This window comes from Mus caroli, chromosome 3, assembly GCF_900094665.2.
Source record: "Mus caroli chromosome 3, CAROLI_EIJ_v1.1, whole genome shotgun sequence".
Taxonomy (NCBI): Eukaryota; Metazoa; Chordata; class Mammalia; order Rodentia; family Muridae; genus Mus; species Mus caroli.
In genome coordinates this window covers 30,653,946-30,672,706 of record NC_034572.1, presented here as the reverse complement: position 1 = coordinate 30,672,706, position 18,761 = coordinate 30,653,946, and the positions used below count along the sequence as shown (strand labels likewise).

Below are 18,761 nucleotides of genomic sequence, written 5' to 3'. Positions count from 1 at the left end.
CTAGGCCATCTTTTGATACAAATGCAGCTAGAGACAAGAGCTCTGGGATACTGGTTAGTTCATATTGTTGTTCCACCTATAGGGTTGTAGATCCCTTTAGCTCCTTGGGTACTTTCTCTAGCTCCTCCATTGGGAGCCCTGTGATCCATCCAATAGCTGACTGTGAGTATCCACTTCTGTGTAAAAAGTTCTTTCTTTCAGCAAAATGGCGGGTTGCAAAATCAACATCCCCAAGTCAGTAACCTTCCTATATGCCAAAGACAAGCAGTCTGAGGAAAGCAGTCAGGGCAATCGTCTCATCATGCACAACAGCCAAACAAAATAAAACAACCAAACCCAAAAGATAGAGAACACAAATAAAACTTTTAAAAAAATTAAACAAAGAAATGAAAGAAGACCGCAGGTGATGACGAGACCTCCCATAACATGAATTGGTATGATTAATATTGTGAAAATGTCCACCAACCCTTTAAAACCATCACATCTACAGACTTAATGCAATTTCCACAAAAAAATGCAATGTAATTTTTCACAGAAATTGAAAATCAATATTAAAATTCACAAAGAAGTATAAAAATAGCTAAAGCAGTTCAGAACAATGAAGTCACTGCTACAAGATTCCCCATCTCTGACTGCAAGTCAGCCTACAGCCAGAGTAGTATACACACCACGGCACTAGCTCACACACAGACACACTCCAAGGGACCAGACCTGAGGACCCAGATGAATGTTCACACGCTCACATACACTTTATTTATGACAAAGATGCTAAAGAAAAAAGACTCCATTATTTCAACTCTAGTTCCATGGAATGCAATACTCTCTTCTATAGTGGGTACGAGGTATGCACATGGTAACACAGATGTGTATGAGAAAAGCCATATGATATGGATAAAATCAAACATTAAAATTGTTTTTTAATTAAAAACTTAAATTCAAAGCAACCTTTTATCTATAGGCTGATGTAAGGAGGAAGTGGCGCGCTGGCCCAAACATCGCCATCTTACCTTCTGGCAAGCTGCCTCAACTGTTCAGCACATCCACTATCCGACTGCTGGTTGATAAGTTCCAGGATATTCATAGCTCTATGAAAATGTCCACATGATAAACTCACACTAACAGCTGTTTCATGTTTGTCTCCAGTAAGTACCCATACTTTAATACCAGCCATCCTCAGTGCTTCAATAGTTTCTCGAACTTTATCTTGTAGTCTAAAAATAAAAGAAACAAAATTCTTAGTGAAAAATACTCCTGTAGTACATGTTAAGTATAAGCTACACAATCCATGTAAAGTATAGACTCTATAGGAATATTATAGTGTATCAACATAACTGAAATTTCTTTTACTATGTAAGAAACAAGAATAAACTACTAGTGGCTATCTAGTTCAAACAAAATCAATCAATTAAAATTCACAACTGTATGTTTTTAAAGGTATTATCTACAGAGTTGGTTTTTATGAACCCGACCAAATCAGTAGCCTTCATAAACTTATCTCACTGAGAAGTGGCATTGGGAGAGGGGGACTGAATCAAGGCCTGGTGCATACTAGGCAGAAAATGTGCCACTAAAAATTCTGAAATTTCAAACCAAATATCTCCCTCTACCCCAGCCCTGAAGAAAATCACTTTGAGAGCTAACCATCAGACTATAGGAAATACAGGAATACAGAAATTCATGTTAGTTTAAGACATCTAGTGAAAACAACTGAAAAGACAATGAAAACCTACACTTAAACATGTACACCTCTGTAGATACAGGGAACCCCAGAGAAAAGGGTTAACTTGTAAAAATCAGATGAAGTCAGACTTAATGCTAACACAGATGCTGGGTTTAAAAAACTGAGTAAGTCGAAAGAAATTTATACACTAACAGAGGAGAAAAATCTTTAAACAAAATAATTTAATAGGGCATCAAAACAGCAAAACAAGACAGCAGCAGACTACTCACAAAGAAGAGCATTTTCAGTCATGTGAGTTGTCAGAAAAAAATCTTCCTGGATGAGAGTTAGTTATGACTACATTTTTCCTCACAAATGCACAGCCTTACCAAGGAACAAAGGCAGGACCAAAAGTGTCACTTATTTGGTGACAGCACAGCAGTCAGTGTGGCATTACTGAAGCATGAAGGAGATTGGGCAGTGGAGGAAGGGGGAGGATGGAGAGATGTGTGAGTGTTTGCTGACAGTATGAAGCACTGAGGAATAGTAAACTACAAATATAATACAGATAGTTATTTCTATTTCAAGTATCTCCAAATCCTAAATATCTAATGCTGGAATAAAACAGCATTTCCCACAGTGGAAAAATTGAAGCTTTAGTTCTCTATGTTGCTACAGAATGTTAACTAATGGTATTGCTTTTTTTTAAAAAATTTGGATATTTTTATTATTTACATTTCAAATGTTTTCCCCTTTCTTGGTTCCCCATCTGAAAAACACCCTCCCTCAATACACTTCCCCGCTCCCGCTTCCTGGCCCAGGCATTCCCCCACACTGGGGCATAACACCTTCATAAGATAAAGGGCCTCTCCCCCCACTGATGTCTGACTAGGCCATCCTCTGCTGCATATGCAGCTGGAGCCATGAGTCCTACTATATGTGCTCTTTGGTTGTTGGTTTAGTCCCTAGGAGCTCTGGGGTACTAGCTAGTTCATATTGTTGTTCCTCCTAGGGGGCTGCAAACCCCTTCAGCTCCTTAGGTCCTATCTCTAGCTCCTTCATTGGGGACACTAGGCTCGGTCTAATGGATGGCTGCAAGCATCCACTCTGTATTTGTCAGGCACTGGCAGAGCGTCTCAGGAGACAGCTATATCAGGCTCCTGTCAGCAAGCTCTTGTTAGCTTCCACAACAGTGTCTGCATTTGGTGATTGTATATGGGATGGATCCCCAAGTGAGTCAGTTTCTGGATGGTCATTTCTTGAGTTTCTACTCCACACTTTGTCTCTGTAACTCCTTCCATTTGTATTTTGTTCCCTCCTATTAAGATGGATCGAAGGAGTCACGCTATTGTCCTCCTTTTTGAGTTTCATGTGGTTTGTGAGTTGAATCTTGGGTATTCTGAGCTTCTGGGCTAATATCCACTTATCAGTGAGTGCATATCATGTGTGTTCTTTTGTGATTGGGTTACCTCACTCAGGGTGATATCCTCCAGATACATCCACTTGCCTAAGAATGTCATAAATTCATTCTTTTTAATAGCTGTGTAGTAGTCCATTGTGTAAATGTACCACATTTTCTGTATCCATTCCTCTGTTGAGGGACATCTGGGCTCTTTCCAGCTTCTGGCTATTATAAATAAGGCTGCTATGAACATAGTGGAGCATGTGTCCTTACTACATACTGGGGCATCTACTGGGTCTATGCCCAGGAGTGATATTGCTGGGTCCTCAGGTAGTACTGTGTTCAACTTTCTGAGGAGCGGCCAAATTGGACTTCCAGAGTGGTTGTACCAGCTTGCAATCCCACAAGCAATGGAGGAGTGTTCCTCTTTCTCCACATCCCCGCCGGTCACCTGAGTTTTTCATCTTAGCCATTCTGACTGGTGTGAAGTGGAATCTTAGGGTTGTTTTGATTTGAATTTCCCTGTGACTAAGGATGTTGAACATTTTTTATGTGCTTCTCAGCCATTCGGTATTCCTCAGTTGAGAATTCTTTGTTTAGCTCTGTACCCCATATTTTAATAGGGTTACTTGTTTTTCTGGAGTCTAACTTCTTCAGATCTTTGTATATATTGAATATTAGCCCTATATCAGATGTAGGATTGGTGAAGATCTTTTTCCAATCTGTTGGTGGTCTTTTTGTCTTATTGACAGTGTCCTTTGCCTTGCAGAAGCTTTGCAATTTTATGAGGTCCCATTTGTCGATTCATGATCTTACATCACAAGCCATTGGTGTTCTATTCAGGAATTTTCCCCTGTGCTCATATGTTCGAGGCTCTTCCCCACTTTCTCCTCTATAAGTTTCAGTGTATCTGGTTTTATGTGAAGGTCCTTGATCCACTTGGACTTGAGCTTTGTACAAGGAGATAAGAATGGATCAATTTGCATTCTTCTACATGATAACTGCCAGTTGAGACAGCACCATTTATTGTAACTGTTGTCTTTTTTCCACTGGATGGTTTTAGCTCCTTTGTCAAAGATCAAGGGACCATAGGTAGTGTGGGTTCATTTCTGGGTCTTCAATTCTATTCCATTGATCTACCTGCCTGTCACTGTACCAATACTATGCAGTTTTTAATAATGACTGCTGTGTAGTACAGCTTGAACTCAGGGATTTGTGATTCCCTGAGAAGTTCTTTTATTGTTGAGAATAGTTTTCACTATTCTGGGGTTTTTGTTATTTCAGATGAATTTGAAAATTGTTCTTTCTATATTAAGAATTGAGTTGAAATTTTGATGGGGATTACATTGAATAGATAGTTTGGGGAAGATGGCCATTTTTACTATATTAATCCTGCCAATCCATGAGCATGGGAGATCTTTCCAGCTTCTGAGATCTTCTTCAATTTCTTTCTTCAGAGACTTGAAGTTCTTATCATACAGATCNTTCACTTCCTTAGTTAGAGTCACACCAAGGTATTTTATATTATTTGTGACTATTGTGAAGGGTGTGGTTTCCCTAATTTCTTTCTCAGCCCATTTATCCTTTCTGTAGAGAAAGGCCATTTATTTGTATTAATTTTATATCCAGGCACATTGCTGAAGTTGTTTATCAGGTTTAGGAGTTCTTTGGTGGAATTTTTGGGATCACTTAAGTATACTATCATATCATCTGCAAATAGTCATATCAGGACTTCTTCCTTTCCAATTTGTAACCGTTTCATCTCCTTTTGTTGTCTAATTGCACTGGCTAGGACTTCAAGCACTATATTGAACAGGTAGGGAGTGGGCAGCCTTGTCTAGTCCCTGATTTCAGTTGGATTGCTTCAAGTTTCTCTCCATTTAGTTTGATGTTGGCTACTGGTTTGCTGTATACTGCATTTACTATGTTTAGGTATCAGTCTTGAATTTCTGATCTTTCCGAGACTTTTATCATGAAGGGGTATTGGATTTTGTCAAATGCTTTCTCAGCATTTAAGGAGATAATCATATGGTTTTCTTTTTCTTTGAGTTTGTTTATATAGTGGCTTACACTGATGGATTTCCGTATTTTAAACCATTCCTGTATCCCTGGGATGAAGCCTACTTGATCATGATGGATGATCGTTTTAATATGTTCTTGGATTCGGTTTGCAAGAATTTTATTGAGTATTTTTGCATCGATATTCATAAGGGAAGTTCTGTTTCTTTGTTGGGTCTTTGTGTGGTTTAGGTATCAGAGTAATTGTTGCTTCATAGAACGAATTGGATAGTGTTCTTTCTGTTTCTGTTTTGTAGAATAGTTTGAGGAGAACTGGTATTAGGTCTTCTTTGAAGGTTTGATAGAACTCTGCACTAAACCCATCTGGTCCTGGGCTTTTTTGGTTGGGAGAGTATTAATGAGAGCTTCTATTTCTTTAGGAGATATGGGACTGTTTAGATCATTAATCTGATCCTGATTTAAATTTGGTACCTGGTATCTGACTAGAAAATTTCCATTTCATCCTGGTCTTCCAGTTTTGCTGAATAAAGGGTTTTGTAGTAGGCCCTGATTTTTTGGATTTCCTCAGTTTCTATTGTTATGTCTCCCTTTTCATTTCTGATTTTGTTAATTAAGATACTGTTCCTATACCCTCTAGTTAGTCTAAGGGTTTATATATTTTGTTGATATTCTCAAGGAACTAGCTCCTGTTGGTTGATTCTTTGCATAGTTCTTGTTGTTTCCACTCGGTTGATTTCAGCCCTAAGCTTGATTATTTCTTGACATCTATTCCTCTTGGGTGAATTTGCTTCCTTTTGTTCTAGAGCTTTCAGGTGTGCTGTCAAGCCACTAGTGTATGCTCTCTCTAGTTTCTTTTTGGAGGCACTCAGAGGTATGAGTTTTCCTCTTAGGACTGCTTTCATTGTGTCCCATAAGTTTGGGTATGTTGTGGCTTCATTTTCATTAAAGTCTATAAAGTCTTTAATTTCTTTATTTCTTCCTTGACCAAGTTATCATTGAGTAGAGTATTGTTCAGCTTCCACGTGTATGTGGGCTTTCTATTATTTATGTTGTTATTGAACATCAGCCTTAGATTATCTCAAGTGCTCCCTGCCCTCACTATATCTGATTGGAGCCTGTCCTTTCTGTAATCCCAGTTGAGTCAGAACTCCTTTTGAGTCCAGCTTTCTCTGTGATACTGTGATTCCGGGATCCTGTGATCCTGAGATTCTGGGTATGTTGGAGTTCTTGGCAGTCAAGCGTCCTCTGTGACCCTGAGATCCTAGTGTGACCAAGCTTCTGGTATCCTTGGATCCTATGATCCTGGGCATGTTAGAGCGCCTGGAAGTGATACCTCTTCTGGGGGCCATGGGGCTGTCTGCTGAGTTTGAAACCCAGGTAGACCAGTGCTAACTGGAAGAAAACCGAGCCACTGGTTGAACGGCATTCCTGTGTCCATGCTCTTGTTGGTCCCAGGCACTCCTGGTGGTGTTGGAACCGATGTTGTGTTCTACTCACTGTGATCCTAAGATCCTGGGTGTGCTAGGTTACCTGGGCAGTGGAGAGTCCTCTGGGGACCATGAGACTGTCTGTCGAGTTTGTGCCCAAGGTGGCATTTATTTTCATATACTAAAGCAGTCGACTAAAATGTTCTTTAAAAGAAAGATAATGGGGGCTAGAGAGAGATGGCTCAGCAGTTAAGAGCACTGAATGCTACTTCAGAGGTCCTGTGTTCAATTCCCAGCAACAACATAGTGACTCACAACCATTTGTGATGGGTAAAATAAATAAATAAATGAATAAATCTTAAAAAAAAAAAAAGATACTGCCTACTTCTGATACTTGCCTGTCTTCCACTGCTGTAGCTCCTAGCAATATCAGGTCTTTCTCAATGTACTGGAAGGCATCAGCCAATTTCTCTTCCCGATGCTGCAAGGCAGTTCTGGCCTCAAACAGGCGCCTGTCTACATCTTCATACTCTTTAGCTGTAAACTGTCTGTAAGCTATACACAGTGTTCGCAGTCCTTTCTAAAAGAAATGAAAAGGAAAGACAGACACACACCTCTGTAAGAGCCAGATTCATAACCTGACTTTAAATACGGCCATTTTGTCTTCACCTGTGACTTAGAACTACACAAACTTAGCAATCTGCACTTGACTTCTTTGATTATATAGACGTCAAATTTTCTAAATCTCTGAAAATTAGCATCCAAATCTAAAGATTTCTTACTATATATTTTCCTTAGAAAAACCTAAAATGTTTGAGCAATAGAACTTGAAGAGAGCAAACTTTAACACACCATATGACCATGTTTAGCAAATTTGTAAACAGTGCCAGTTTTACTGATTTATAAATAACACTCTTGTAAATAACATTTAATAGGTCATTAGATATTAATGTATGTTCTAATTAATTCACTTTACAATAACTATATATGGATACTGTTCTAGACAACAAACTGTCCATGCGGTTAGATACTATAGTAGGTAGATGAATTAGATTGTAGGCCATTGCAAAGCAAGTAGGTCAGGAGAAGCCCAAGTATGAAGCACACATAGAAATATGAGCAGGAGAGAGAGATCCTGAATTAGGTTTTCTGCTTTTGGAAGAGTTTTTTTGTATTTTTCCTTTTAAATTAGAATCACATTACATAAAATTAACTCTTTTAAAGTGCTTTTTAGAATACTTACAAAATTGTTACCACTACCAGAATATTTCACCTGCAGTGGATTCCCTATCCATCAGAAGTCACTCCCTTCTTTCCCCTTTATCCAGAAGCCTTTGGAAACTGCTCACTCGTTTTATCTCTATGAACCTGCCTTATCCTGGATCTTTTGTATAAATATACTGTGTGGTCTCTTGTGACTGGCTTCTGTCAGCAAAGTTTTCAATGTTCGTCCATTTTGTAGCATCTACAAGATACCAGTACCTCATTTCTCTTAATGACTAAGTAAGATCTCATTACATAGCTATATCATATTTTATCCAGTCATCAAGCTGGGCATCAAGGCTTTTCCAATTTGGTGCTATGAGCAGCCATTCATTAGATACACCTTTTCCTTTCTCTTTGGTGTACACCTAGGTATATAGTAAGGCTCTAACTTAATTCCTATCTTTTGAAGAATGACAAAGGGCTCAAAGGCTACATGATTCATATAATGTGTGCAATCTCTAGTTTCTCCGCTCCCTGGAGCTCCTCCACGTTCCTCTTGCGAGCCTGTTTCTGCTTTGTTAGTATGTCTTCTACACTGAAACACACCCTTAGTTTTCTTTGTTTGTTTGTTTGTTTGTTTGTTTGTTTAAAAGTCTGGGTTTAATTATGTTGCCCCACTTGCTCTTCCATCTCTGGGTTCAAGCTTTTGTCTTGTTTCTGCCTTTCCACCATAGGCCCAGGATAAAATGGGGGAGAGGGAAAGGGAAGCAGAAGGGAAGGGAGGAAGAGGAAAAGAACAAAGACACCTAGCCATTCAGGAGATGAAGCTCAAAGATGTGTGCTTCACTCTAAGCCCCAATTACTCATTTTTTGTTAAGAGTACAGTTTGGGCAGTATAAGCAACCAAAAGTCCCTATAGAACAGGGTGGAAGAAAATTTCAAGTTACTAGGTTAAAAAATCAGTTTTTATAAGTATAAAGAGCCAACATTTAATGCAAAGGAAAAAAGAATTACAGAATTTCTAAAACTTGAATTATCTACTAGAAAGATGAAACCTCAACCTTTTCATAAGTATATTTTTCAATTTTTTTTTTTTTTTTTTTTTTTTTTAAATCATAGCTATCTTTACTTACCAAAGCAAACTCATCAACATGAATTCTGGTTTTTGCTATTTCTCCACCTATACATTTAGGGAGAATTGAAGATTCTGCTCCTTTAGCAAATAAAAGCTTCTCACCTAAAAAAACAAACAAACTAGTTATCAAGTTCCATATTAGGTAAATAAATATTCATAACAGTTTAGCTTGGTTACCTGAAGGTGCCTGGACAATTACACTCATTCTCCTACGATCTGAATCAAATTCCAGAATATGAAGTAATTTGTACCTAAAAATTAAGAATGATAATCCTTAATTTTTCAAGTATTAACATCTGAATATTTGGAAAGAATAAAAGATAAAAGACACACATAAAGTCGGATACGAGGCCTGCCTTTGCATGATGACAGGCTCTAAATTATCAATCATAGTACTGCACACATCCATCCTCAACAACTACCATATATTTTACAGACCTTGGGTCACTTGGTTCCCACAGAAGCCAAGGTTGAGGACCACTAGAAAGATTACTATTCAATAAGCTGGTAAGAAGTAGAGAAGGACTGGAACCCAGCTCTGCCCATCTGATTCTCTATCATCTCCTGTCCTAACACATCTGCCCAATTCAACCTTTATGTAGTCTTAAAGGTTTGTCAGCAACGATTCTAGACCTGGGGTGGGTGTTGAGGTAGAGGGTAAGGAAGCAAATGTCTCTGTAATGAACTGAAAGCAAATTTATGAGGATAACTGTAGTGAGGCTTGAAAAACCTTGCAGGAGGTAATTCTATAATGAAGTGTGAGCAATGAATGTTCTTCGTTGACGACAGGTTCCCTCAGGAAAGCAGCTTCTGATTGGGCCTTACTTCTTTAGTATGGAAAAGCGCAGCAAGGGTTGAGGTACACAAACAACAGGCAACAGGACCAACGTATTAGTGTAGAAAGAGGGTAACAGGAGACTGCTGCTCCTGAGTGCCTGGACATAAAATCACAGACAACACTAGGGGACTTGTGTTGGGGTACAGCTTCATGGCACAGCATTTGCCTAACATTCCTGAGACACTGGTTTTAATCCCCAGTACCACAAAAACAAGACAATGATGTTTCTTTTTCTAATGACCTATGGAATCTCAACCACAAGAGTGTTAACAAATTCAGTAAACAGCATACTGTTGTAATTGTGATAAGATACAATGTAATACCAACATCATTCTGTAGCAGAGGTTAGCAAGTGTTTTACATAGTTAGCAAGTATTTTAGACTTTACAGGCCATGTATCTCTCTGCTGTATATTAGGACTTATTCTTGAATATACTAAACTACATCCTCAGTATTTCTTTGCTTTTCACATTTTGAGGTAGGTTCTTAGTAAGTTTCCTGGGCTGGCTCACTTTATGGCCTAGTCATGTCTTGAACTTGAGATCATCTGGCTATAGCCTACATACTATCAGAGATACTTTCTTATCTCTCCTCTTTCTTACTCTCTTTTTCTTTTGTAAATAGCTCACAACGCAGTCTAACATAGCTCATGGGCTATACACAAACAGACTGGAGGATAGAATTGACCTATAGGTCAAATTTGCTGATCTCTATCCTGTACTTACTATAGAGTATTATATATTTCAAAGAATTTACCTTTCCAATCTCCCAAGTACTTTAACCTCCATAGTTTCTTCAGAAATGCCTACAAATATAATACCAGCTCTAGGAATAAAAAAAAGTAATAAAATTTAGGGGAAAATATTTCATGTTTCACAGTATAACTTTATAACTTGGTTTGAATGAAGATACATTAATTGAAAGTTTAAGTTACAATACTGCCTTTAAATAATATGGCACTCTTAAGAACTCGACAGGCTAGACTATATCCAAAACAATGCAAAGTATTCTCCCAAGTTTTATTATACAAAATTCATACCAAACAATTTTTAAAAGATCATTTAAAAAAAAAACCTTAAATTTGTATTTGAGAACTTTATATGGCACATCTTTAATATTCTAACATTTGTTTCAAGAATATTCTCTGAGGATCAGAAAATCAGGCTCAATCACCTTGCTGCAGCTTCCACCAGAGCCTTTTCATCTGGTGAAGATGCATAGTACTCCAGCTGTGCAGGTGCCAGGTTGGGCTGCCAGGGACCATCCCCAAAGCCGTCAGTTTGGACATTGCTGATCTGTACAGTATGGCAAAGACTGACTGCTTTAAAGAACAGATCGTGTTCTTTGATCTGTAAAAACATAGCATTCATGATCAAAGCACATTCCCGGTACCATATAGGAAAACAAACATAAGACCCTGAGAGCTAAAACAAGAGTCCCACAACCTGAATTTCTTGAGAAAGAGCTGAAACGTGTGGATTTCAATCTTATACGGTTTTAGAGCCTTTGGTTTAAGTGCATCTTTTTAACAAGCATAAGCTGCACGCTAGTGAGAATATGTCCCTGTAAAGAAATCAGGACTCCAAAAGCACAAATACATATTGTTTCTTCTTTTCACTCCAAGGCAGTAACAGCATTTCCTAACTGTTGCACTTGAATGACTAGCAAGCTAAGGCATTTAAGGTGCTTAGCAATGACAAGCTAAACTGTATTGTAACTACAGTCTCAGAATAGCATTTTGTGGTGCTAAATCAAAGATAGCTATTTCAAATGTATACTTGTAGCTTCACCAACAGGAATCTCCCCTTAACCCATTTACTAAAGAGAATTAATTCATAAGAAATCCATGTGATTAATTTGGAAATTGCTTACTAGCTCAGTTTCACTTTCAGGACTGGTTCTAAGAGAAGTGGCTGTGAGATGGGCTGAGTTGCTGAGATGGGATAAACTACCAAGGAAAGGCACGTCTCCTTCTGTGGAGTCTGGGCTTGGTCCTTCAGGTACAAGTTTACCATTGATTTCTTGGTATTTCAGGCCATTAATTGAACATTCTCGAAACTGCATCTCATTTTCTGTCAGTGTTCCAGTTTTATCTGTAAATACATATTCCACCTAGAGAAAGAAAACAAAAGAAACTTTTGTGGTTAGGAGGCAGTGTTGACCAAGGTAATACAAACACTGAAAATTCACGTATATATCTTTCGATACACGTTCATTTGTAAAGGAGACTGAGAATGAGGTGTAAGAATTTCATGTCTATCTCTTGGTCAAGATGGTAGGATTTGACACCATTGAAGTAAGGGTAGAATTGATGCTAAACAACCTAGAAAGTGAATAGGGGTCAGGAGAGATGGTAGAGAAACAGGGAAAGCATATCTCTCAATGTAAACACATTAATCCACCTCTCTCCCTCTCATCTCTCTCTCTGCCTCTCTCTCACATACACATACCCATGCACATAACTAGAAAAGTAAAAAAGAAAGGAGCTATTATAGGAAAACAAACCAAAACAAAATACAGACCAGTATCTCTCATGAGTATATACGCACATACATATATACTGAGTCCAGAAATATATCATATGTATATAAGACATCTCAGGAATCCATTATTAACTTGGTGTGTACAATTAATCAGATTAATGATACTTGTCCTTTGTTCTATTAATAAAATGGCCATTTCAACAGATACAGCAAAATCATTTAATAAAAACCCAACACTATGATAAAGGCTTCTTCAAAACTTGGTAACATCATACTAGTAACTTTCTCTCATGAGCAGAGATACTAGGATAAGGTTGTCCTCACATATTTTATTCAACATTGGACTGAAATTTCTAGTCAGGAAAAAAAAAAAAAGCAAATTATCCTGATTAGGGATGAAAAGAAATAAAGCTATCTCCATTTGCACATCTAATAACCTTGCATATACATCATCCAAGGGAATTCACTTTTTAAAAAATCTATTAGCATTAATAAACAAGTTCAGTGAGATTTCATGATAAAAAGATCAATGTGCAAAATTAAAGAATTATAGTGGAAAAACTGTTTTAACCAAGAAAGAAAGATGGATATGAAACTGTACTTTAAAGTCCATACTCTTGGGAGTAAAGGTAACTACAATACTTGAGGCACAGGAAGTCTACTCTGTGAAATAATAATTTATTATGCAAGCCTCCGGTCTACATATACCACAGTCTACATATGTAGTCTTTGGTACTGGGAAAACTAGGACAGGAAAATCATTTGAGCTCAGAGTTTCTTCTTAAGACAGGGTTTCACTAAGTAGCTCTGGCTGTCTTAGAACTCACTATTAGATCTAGCAGGCTGGCCTTGAACTCACAGAGATCTACCTGCCTCTGCCTCCTGAGTGCTGGGATTAAAGTTTTGTGTCAATATGTCAGGATGAACTCAGAAGTTTAAGCATAGCTTGGGCAGCAAAAACACGTGGCCCTGCATCAAAAAGAAAAAGGAAAGAAAGGAAAAGCCAACCCTAAATCATACATGGGGGTGGGGTGGGAAAATTCTGGATTAACGGACATATGTGAGTATACACAGAGAGATGGTAAATATAGTTATAAAAGACTTGAGGCATATAAAACTAAGCAAATGAAGAAACAGCAATTAACTTTGTATCTCTAGAGGAGGTAAATTATATAAATATATGATTATAGTATTACAAAGAACAAATAAAGAAGCAGGAGTTTGGAAACAGTATTATGAATCACAATGTAAGTACTTGTATTAGATGTCAAGTTAGAACACACCAGTGTAGGAAAAGTCGGCAAGTTTTGGGTATTTATATGAAATGGTAAGGTAATAGCTGCCCTTTTTAAAAATTTACTTAAAAAAAAAAAAAACAACAACAACAAAAAAAACCAGGCAGTGGTGGCACACGCTTTTAATCCCAGCACTTGGAAGGCAGAGGCAGGTGGATTTCTGAGTTCGAGGCCAGCCTGGTCTACAGAGTGAGTTCCAGGACAGCCAGGACTACACAAGGAAAACCTATCTCAAAAAAACAAACAAACAAACAAAAATTGTGTGCAGACATGTGTGTGTATGTGGGTAGTACACATGACTACAGGTTCTTGTGGAAGCCAAAGGCTTAAATTCCTGAAGCTGGAGTTGAGGCAGTTTTGAATTTGAATTCATATCCAATGCAAACGCTAGGAACTGAGTCCCCTGAAAGAACAGAATGTGCCCTTGATTTCTGAGTCATCTCTTTAGCTCCAAAGTTTTGCCTTTATATTCTATAACTAAAAATGTCTAAAATTTTAGTTCATGATACAATATCACACATAAATATATTTATAAATTATGGTAGAAAGAAGTTAAGACCTAAAGTGGAAATGGTCAGGATATAAGGTGAATAAAGACAATAAGTAGCTGAAGGAAAGGAAAAGGTGCTTTGGTATAACCTTTGTGATACTTTCTATTGTAACACAACTTTTACATGGAATTCTCTGATAAAAAGGAAGCTCGAGGACCATCCTCACCTGGCCAAGCTCTTCATTCAGATCAGAAGTATTGACCTGAGCTTTCTGATCTGACTCTTCGTGGTACAGATCAAGATCCCAGCCAATAAAAAATGATCCAAGAAATTTCTGCATCTCAACTGTCACATACAGAGAAATTGGAATGATGAAATTGTAGAGTACCAAAAAAGCAAGGAAGTCAGAAATAAATCTCAGAATCTAGAAAAAAAAGAGAAAGAAATGATTATTTGATGATAAAATCCGTAAGAATTCTGAGAAAATAACTTTAAATAAATCATCAACCATATTCTGAGGTAAGCTAGCATCACGAACCAGAAGTCCTAGACTAAACTGTTGTAATACTGCATCTCCTCTGCTTACTGGGGTCAGGGAAAGGACCAGGACTCAATCTGTCACTTTTCAGAAGCTAGCGTCACTGGCATGTCAACACCCCCAGTCACAAGCACACCGTGTGCAGAATGACAGCCATCCTACTACAATTCTTGAAAGCTCATGGTGACTAAGCTATGCACAGAACGTAAACATACTGGGACACACTTTCTAGGAAGACCTGTTAAATAGAATCTGAAGAACAGTGACTGCAGTATGAACTGCAGCAACAGCACAGCAGCGCTACCTTTCAATATGCTCTGAGGGATGGAGATGCTGGCCATGGGAACCTAGACTGACTTGCTTTGTTGCCTTGTGAGAGCAAAATGTTTTCTAAAATGTACATTTTAATTTAAAGAGAAATTTAGAGCACAATTATTTACTAAAATTTCAGGTTAAATTCTGTCCATCGTCAAGACTCTTAAGACTTCTTGAATTATTCAGACATGAATTAACATAACTGTATCCTTTAATTCATTTATAAGGTACAAGAGATGATTGTTTTAAAGTCCTGAATTTGCAACACTGAAGTAGAATGCACATGTTTTGACATAAAGGCTTTTGTATTCTTCTTAGGCTTTAAACTAGGGCATGCACACCAATGCTAACATGTTGCTTGCTCTTCCAAAGAGACATGAGGTCAATACGATGCTGTAATGAGGTCACACTGGTCCTCCCCATCAGATGTCACTACCACAGCACCAACTGTTTGCACAGAACTTCCTTTACAGCTGGATCGTAAGCAACACATAATACCTTACTACTGTTTCTTTGATGTTCTGTTTTTTGGTTATACCAAGGTTCATCCCATTTTTCTTCAGCTTGCCAGGTATATTTCAAGATCGTACTGATGATGGCCTCAGAAATAAGTATTATTAGATAAATTATTAAAAATGTGTTCATTGATCTAAAGCAAGAAAAAGAATATAAACATAGCAATAAATTTTATGTTCATTTGCTTAGAAATTAATACTTAGATATATCAAAATATTTAAGATTTTATTGTAGCCATTTTAAAGAACAGTATTTTTAAAAAATGATCATTTAATAAAAAATAATAACCAGAAATCCAATTATAAACTAATGAATCACAAGAGGATAGCAAGATATATCCCAAAGTACAATAGTGACACCTATATTTTGGGGGTTATCACAGACCATCTAATTGGACTTGAAGCCTACTATATAGGAGGAAATTCATGTCAGGTACTGTCAACATTGCCATCTGTGCCGGGTGAGGTCATGAACCCTAGAGGAGAACCTACTCTACCATCTTTCTAACCTAGTATGATTTCTAGCTTCATTCTAAGTATCTATCCTGTTTGTACAGATAGTGTAGCTCTCACCACTCATCAAAGAAGCTTCTTGCAGCAGATGGAGGACCTATCAGAAATCCACAACTGGTCAAAATACAGAGCAACTAACCAGGAAGTGCCCAGCTCCATCTATAACATAACCCCAACATGGAACATCGCAGAAGAGGGGGCAGAAAAATTTTAAGAGCCAGGAGACCAGGACATCTCCTATGAAATGGCATTATGTAACAGTTTCCTCCCAGACTAAAACATTCCATCCTGCAGGGAAACTTCTTAAGCAGGAAAGTAAACAAAAGAGTTCAGGAAGTCCCTGAAGCTAACCAGACTCATTAGGCCACTCCCTGACAGAGTGAGAATAAAGCTGAGAGTCTTGGAAAGAATACTTTGGAAATTGTTGAGATGCCTGCAAGCTGTGCAGTATGCTCCAGGTTCCCAGTTTGATGTCCTGGGGTGGGCTTTGGTGATGCATGCAGGTATCTTTAAGTCATTATTGCTTCTGAAAGTAACCTCTTACCCACATTCCCATAAGTCCAATAAAATTCATTGGTTCACCAAGTTGGATTTCGGTGGTATCTCTACTTTGCGGTGTTGTATCTGGAGTGAGTAGACATGTGTGTTGTGTCTTTCCAAAAGAAGTCACAACAGACAGTGTCTTCTATATATGACAGGGGACTACATCCATGAAATCTTAATCATGTGGTGACCTGAAGAATGACATCATCAGCTGGTATGCCAATATGGATGGGGAAATATGTCAAGGTCCCACTCCAAGATACAGTGCTCCAGGAACTACAAGTCACTAAAAGAGGGGTAATTACTCTTCGCTAGAGACATGTCCTGTGTAAGCTATCCAGTTTGAAGTAGTAACCCTAAATGCATATATATGAACAATAATTTATCTCAGCAAGTTGTATTAAAATTCACGTGTTTGTACATTTAATAAAAATAACTTAAGAGTTCTTAAATTTGAGAGGGATAAGGGATTTTGTGGGAGGAGCTAGAGAGAAGAGGGTGTGGTGAAATGACATAAGCACAGTACTCAAGTATGAAATTCTAGAAAATATTTTTAAAAGCTGTATCAGGAATAAATAAACCAATATATACAATGTTACAGTAAGTAATAGTTTGGGTCACTGGCTTTTACTATAAGTATTCTCAGATTTTCAGGTTTATCTAATTATAACAGATAAAATTAACATTTATATAGCATTAAATGTTTTTCAAAACTTCTGTTACATCTACTACCTTAAACAAATCCTAAACATCTAGCTTTTTAAAAAATAAAAAAAGTTGGGCAATGGTGGCATACACCTTTAATCCCAGCACTTGGGAGGCAGAGGCAGGAGAATTTTTGAGTTTAAGGCCAACCTGGTCTACAGAGTGAGTTCCTGGACAAGCAGGGCTACACAGAGAAACCCTGTCTCAAAAATCTGAAAATAAATAAATAAATAAATAAAAAAGATTGAAGATATTGTGATATCCTTTCTAAGGACAAAACTCCAAATCTAGAGATAACTTTATAATTTTATCAAATCACCAAAAGTAAAGAATTCAGAAATCCTCTTTCATTCATTGAGCAACCTTAATACAATGTCCAATTTTAAGTCAAAAAAAACCCAAAATATTCATGTAAGTAAAGAAATTTTTTCATTAAGCAATTAAAATGTATAGAAACATAATTACAATGGTGTAATGAACTCCATGCCTAGTGAGAATGCAAGAAAAACATAAGTCAAAGTTTTCACAAAAACTCTGCAGGGTAGAAAAATCCCTGCATGCCTGGCTTTTCTCCCTAGGCCTCCCATGCTTTACCGTTTTTTCTAACTAAGGACATATTTGCTCTTACATCGCCTCCAGCATAAATCCTAGTACAACCAGATGACTGTAAGAACACAGGGGAAGTAGAGGCATAAGAAGAGGTGGCTCTTTCTCTACTTGATCATGTGTTAGGCATAGTATTATTTGGTACTTCAACTTTAGGACTACTCACATTTTAAAATATCAAAGTATTTGGTTCAAAAGAATAAAACAAATAATCCACAATGATCAGGGAATTAGATTTGATTAAGGTTCACATTTATAAAACCTGAACTTATTTGCATGCAATTAATTCCATATACAGATAAACTGCCATTACCAGGAACTGTCCCATCATCACTTTACATATGTAAATGTAGACATATAAATATATATGTATCTACATATAAATAGAGATGAATATGTAAATGTACAAAAATATTTTTATCTGGGCCCAGCATGATGGCACACAGCTTTAACCCCAGCACACTGAAGGCAGAGGCAGGTAGTTTTCTCTGAGCTCAAGGTAGGCCTAGTCCACATAGCGAGTTCCAGGATATCCAGAGTTACATAGAGAGACTCTGCCTCAAAAAACAAAACAAAACAAAACAAAAATTTTAACCATTTTTTTAATTTTATCTTGTGTGTCTGAGTGTTTTGCATGCATATTATATATCAGCACAGGTATCTGGTACCTGTGGATATCAAAAGGTGTGAGGTACTATATACAATGGAATACAAATGGTTAGGAGCCACTGTTGGGTGCTGGAAACCAAACCCAGGTCCTCTAAAGATCAACAAGTGTTCTTATTTGGTGAGCCACATCTTAGAATTCCTTCTCTCTTTCTATTCTTACTTACCCCACACTGAATCTCTGTCCCCTGAGAGCAATAATCTGTTCTCAACCTATACAGCTTTTTAATTTTGAAAAAGTCACACAACTGGAAATATACAGTATGTAATCTTTGAACTTGATTTTTGTACCAATTATAACAACGTAGTAGTCTATTCTGATGCACCCCAGCCAACAGTGTATGAGATCTGGTCCCTCTGCTTCCTCCTAACTCCAATTAACAGAGCACTCTTTTAGTCTTGTT

The 18,761-nt window shown here is 37.6% G+C and overlaps 1 protein-coding gene across 3 annotated transcripts in view; it reads right to left on the bottom strand.

Annotated features, from left to right (window-relative positions):
* Positions 1-18,761, bottom strand: part of Atp11b (ATPase phospholipid transporting 11B (putative)) — a 103,046-nt gene that overhangs the window by 37,608 nt on the left and 46,677 nt on the right. For all 3 annotated transcript variants that reach the window (XR_003836176.1, XR_003836177.1, XM_021157859.2), the window contains exons 11-19: positions 15,308-15,458; positions 14,183-14,380; positions 11,560-11,799; positions 10,861-11,036; positions 10,444-10,512; positions 9,027-9,100; positions 8,848-8,951; positions 6,907-7,088; positions 1,008-1,211 (exon numbers count right to left, since the gene is read on the bottom strand). Coding sequence is in view for 1 of the 3 variants with exons in the window: in XM_021157859.2 (XP_021013518.1) it covers positions 1,008-1,211; positions 6,907-7,088; positions 8,848-8,951; positions 9,027-9,100; positions 10,444-10,512; positions 10,861-11,036; positions 11,560-11,799; positions 14,183-14,380; positions 15,308-15,458 (1,398 nt within the window). In the remaining 2 variants the exon portion in view is untranslated. The remainder of the gene's footprint in view (positions 1-1,007; positions 1,212-6,906; positions 7,089-8,847; positions 8,952-9,026; positions 9,101-10,443; positions 10,513-10,860; positions 11,037-11,559; positions 11,800-14,182; positions 14,381-15,307; positions 15,459-18,761) is intronic.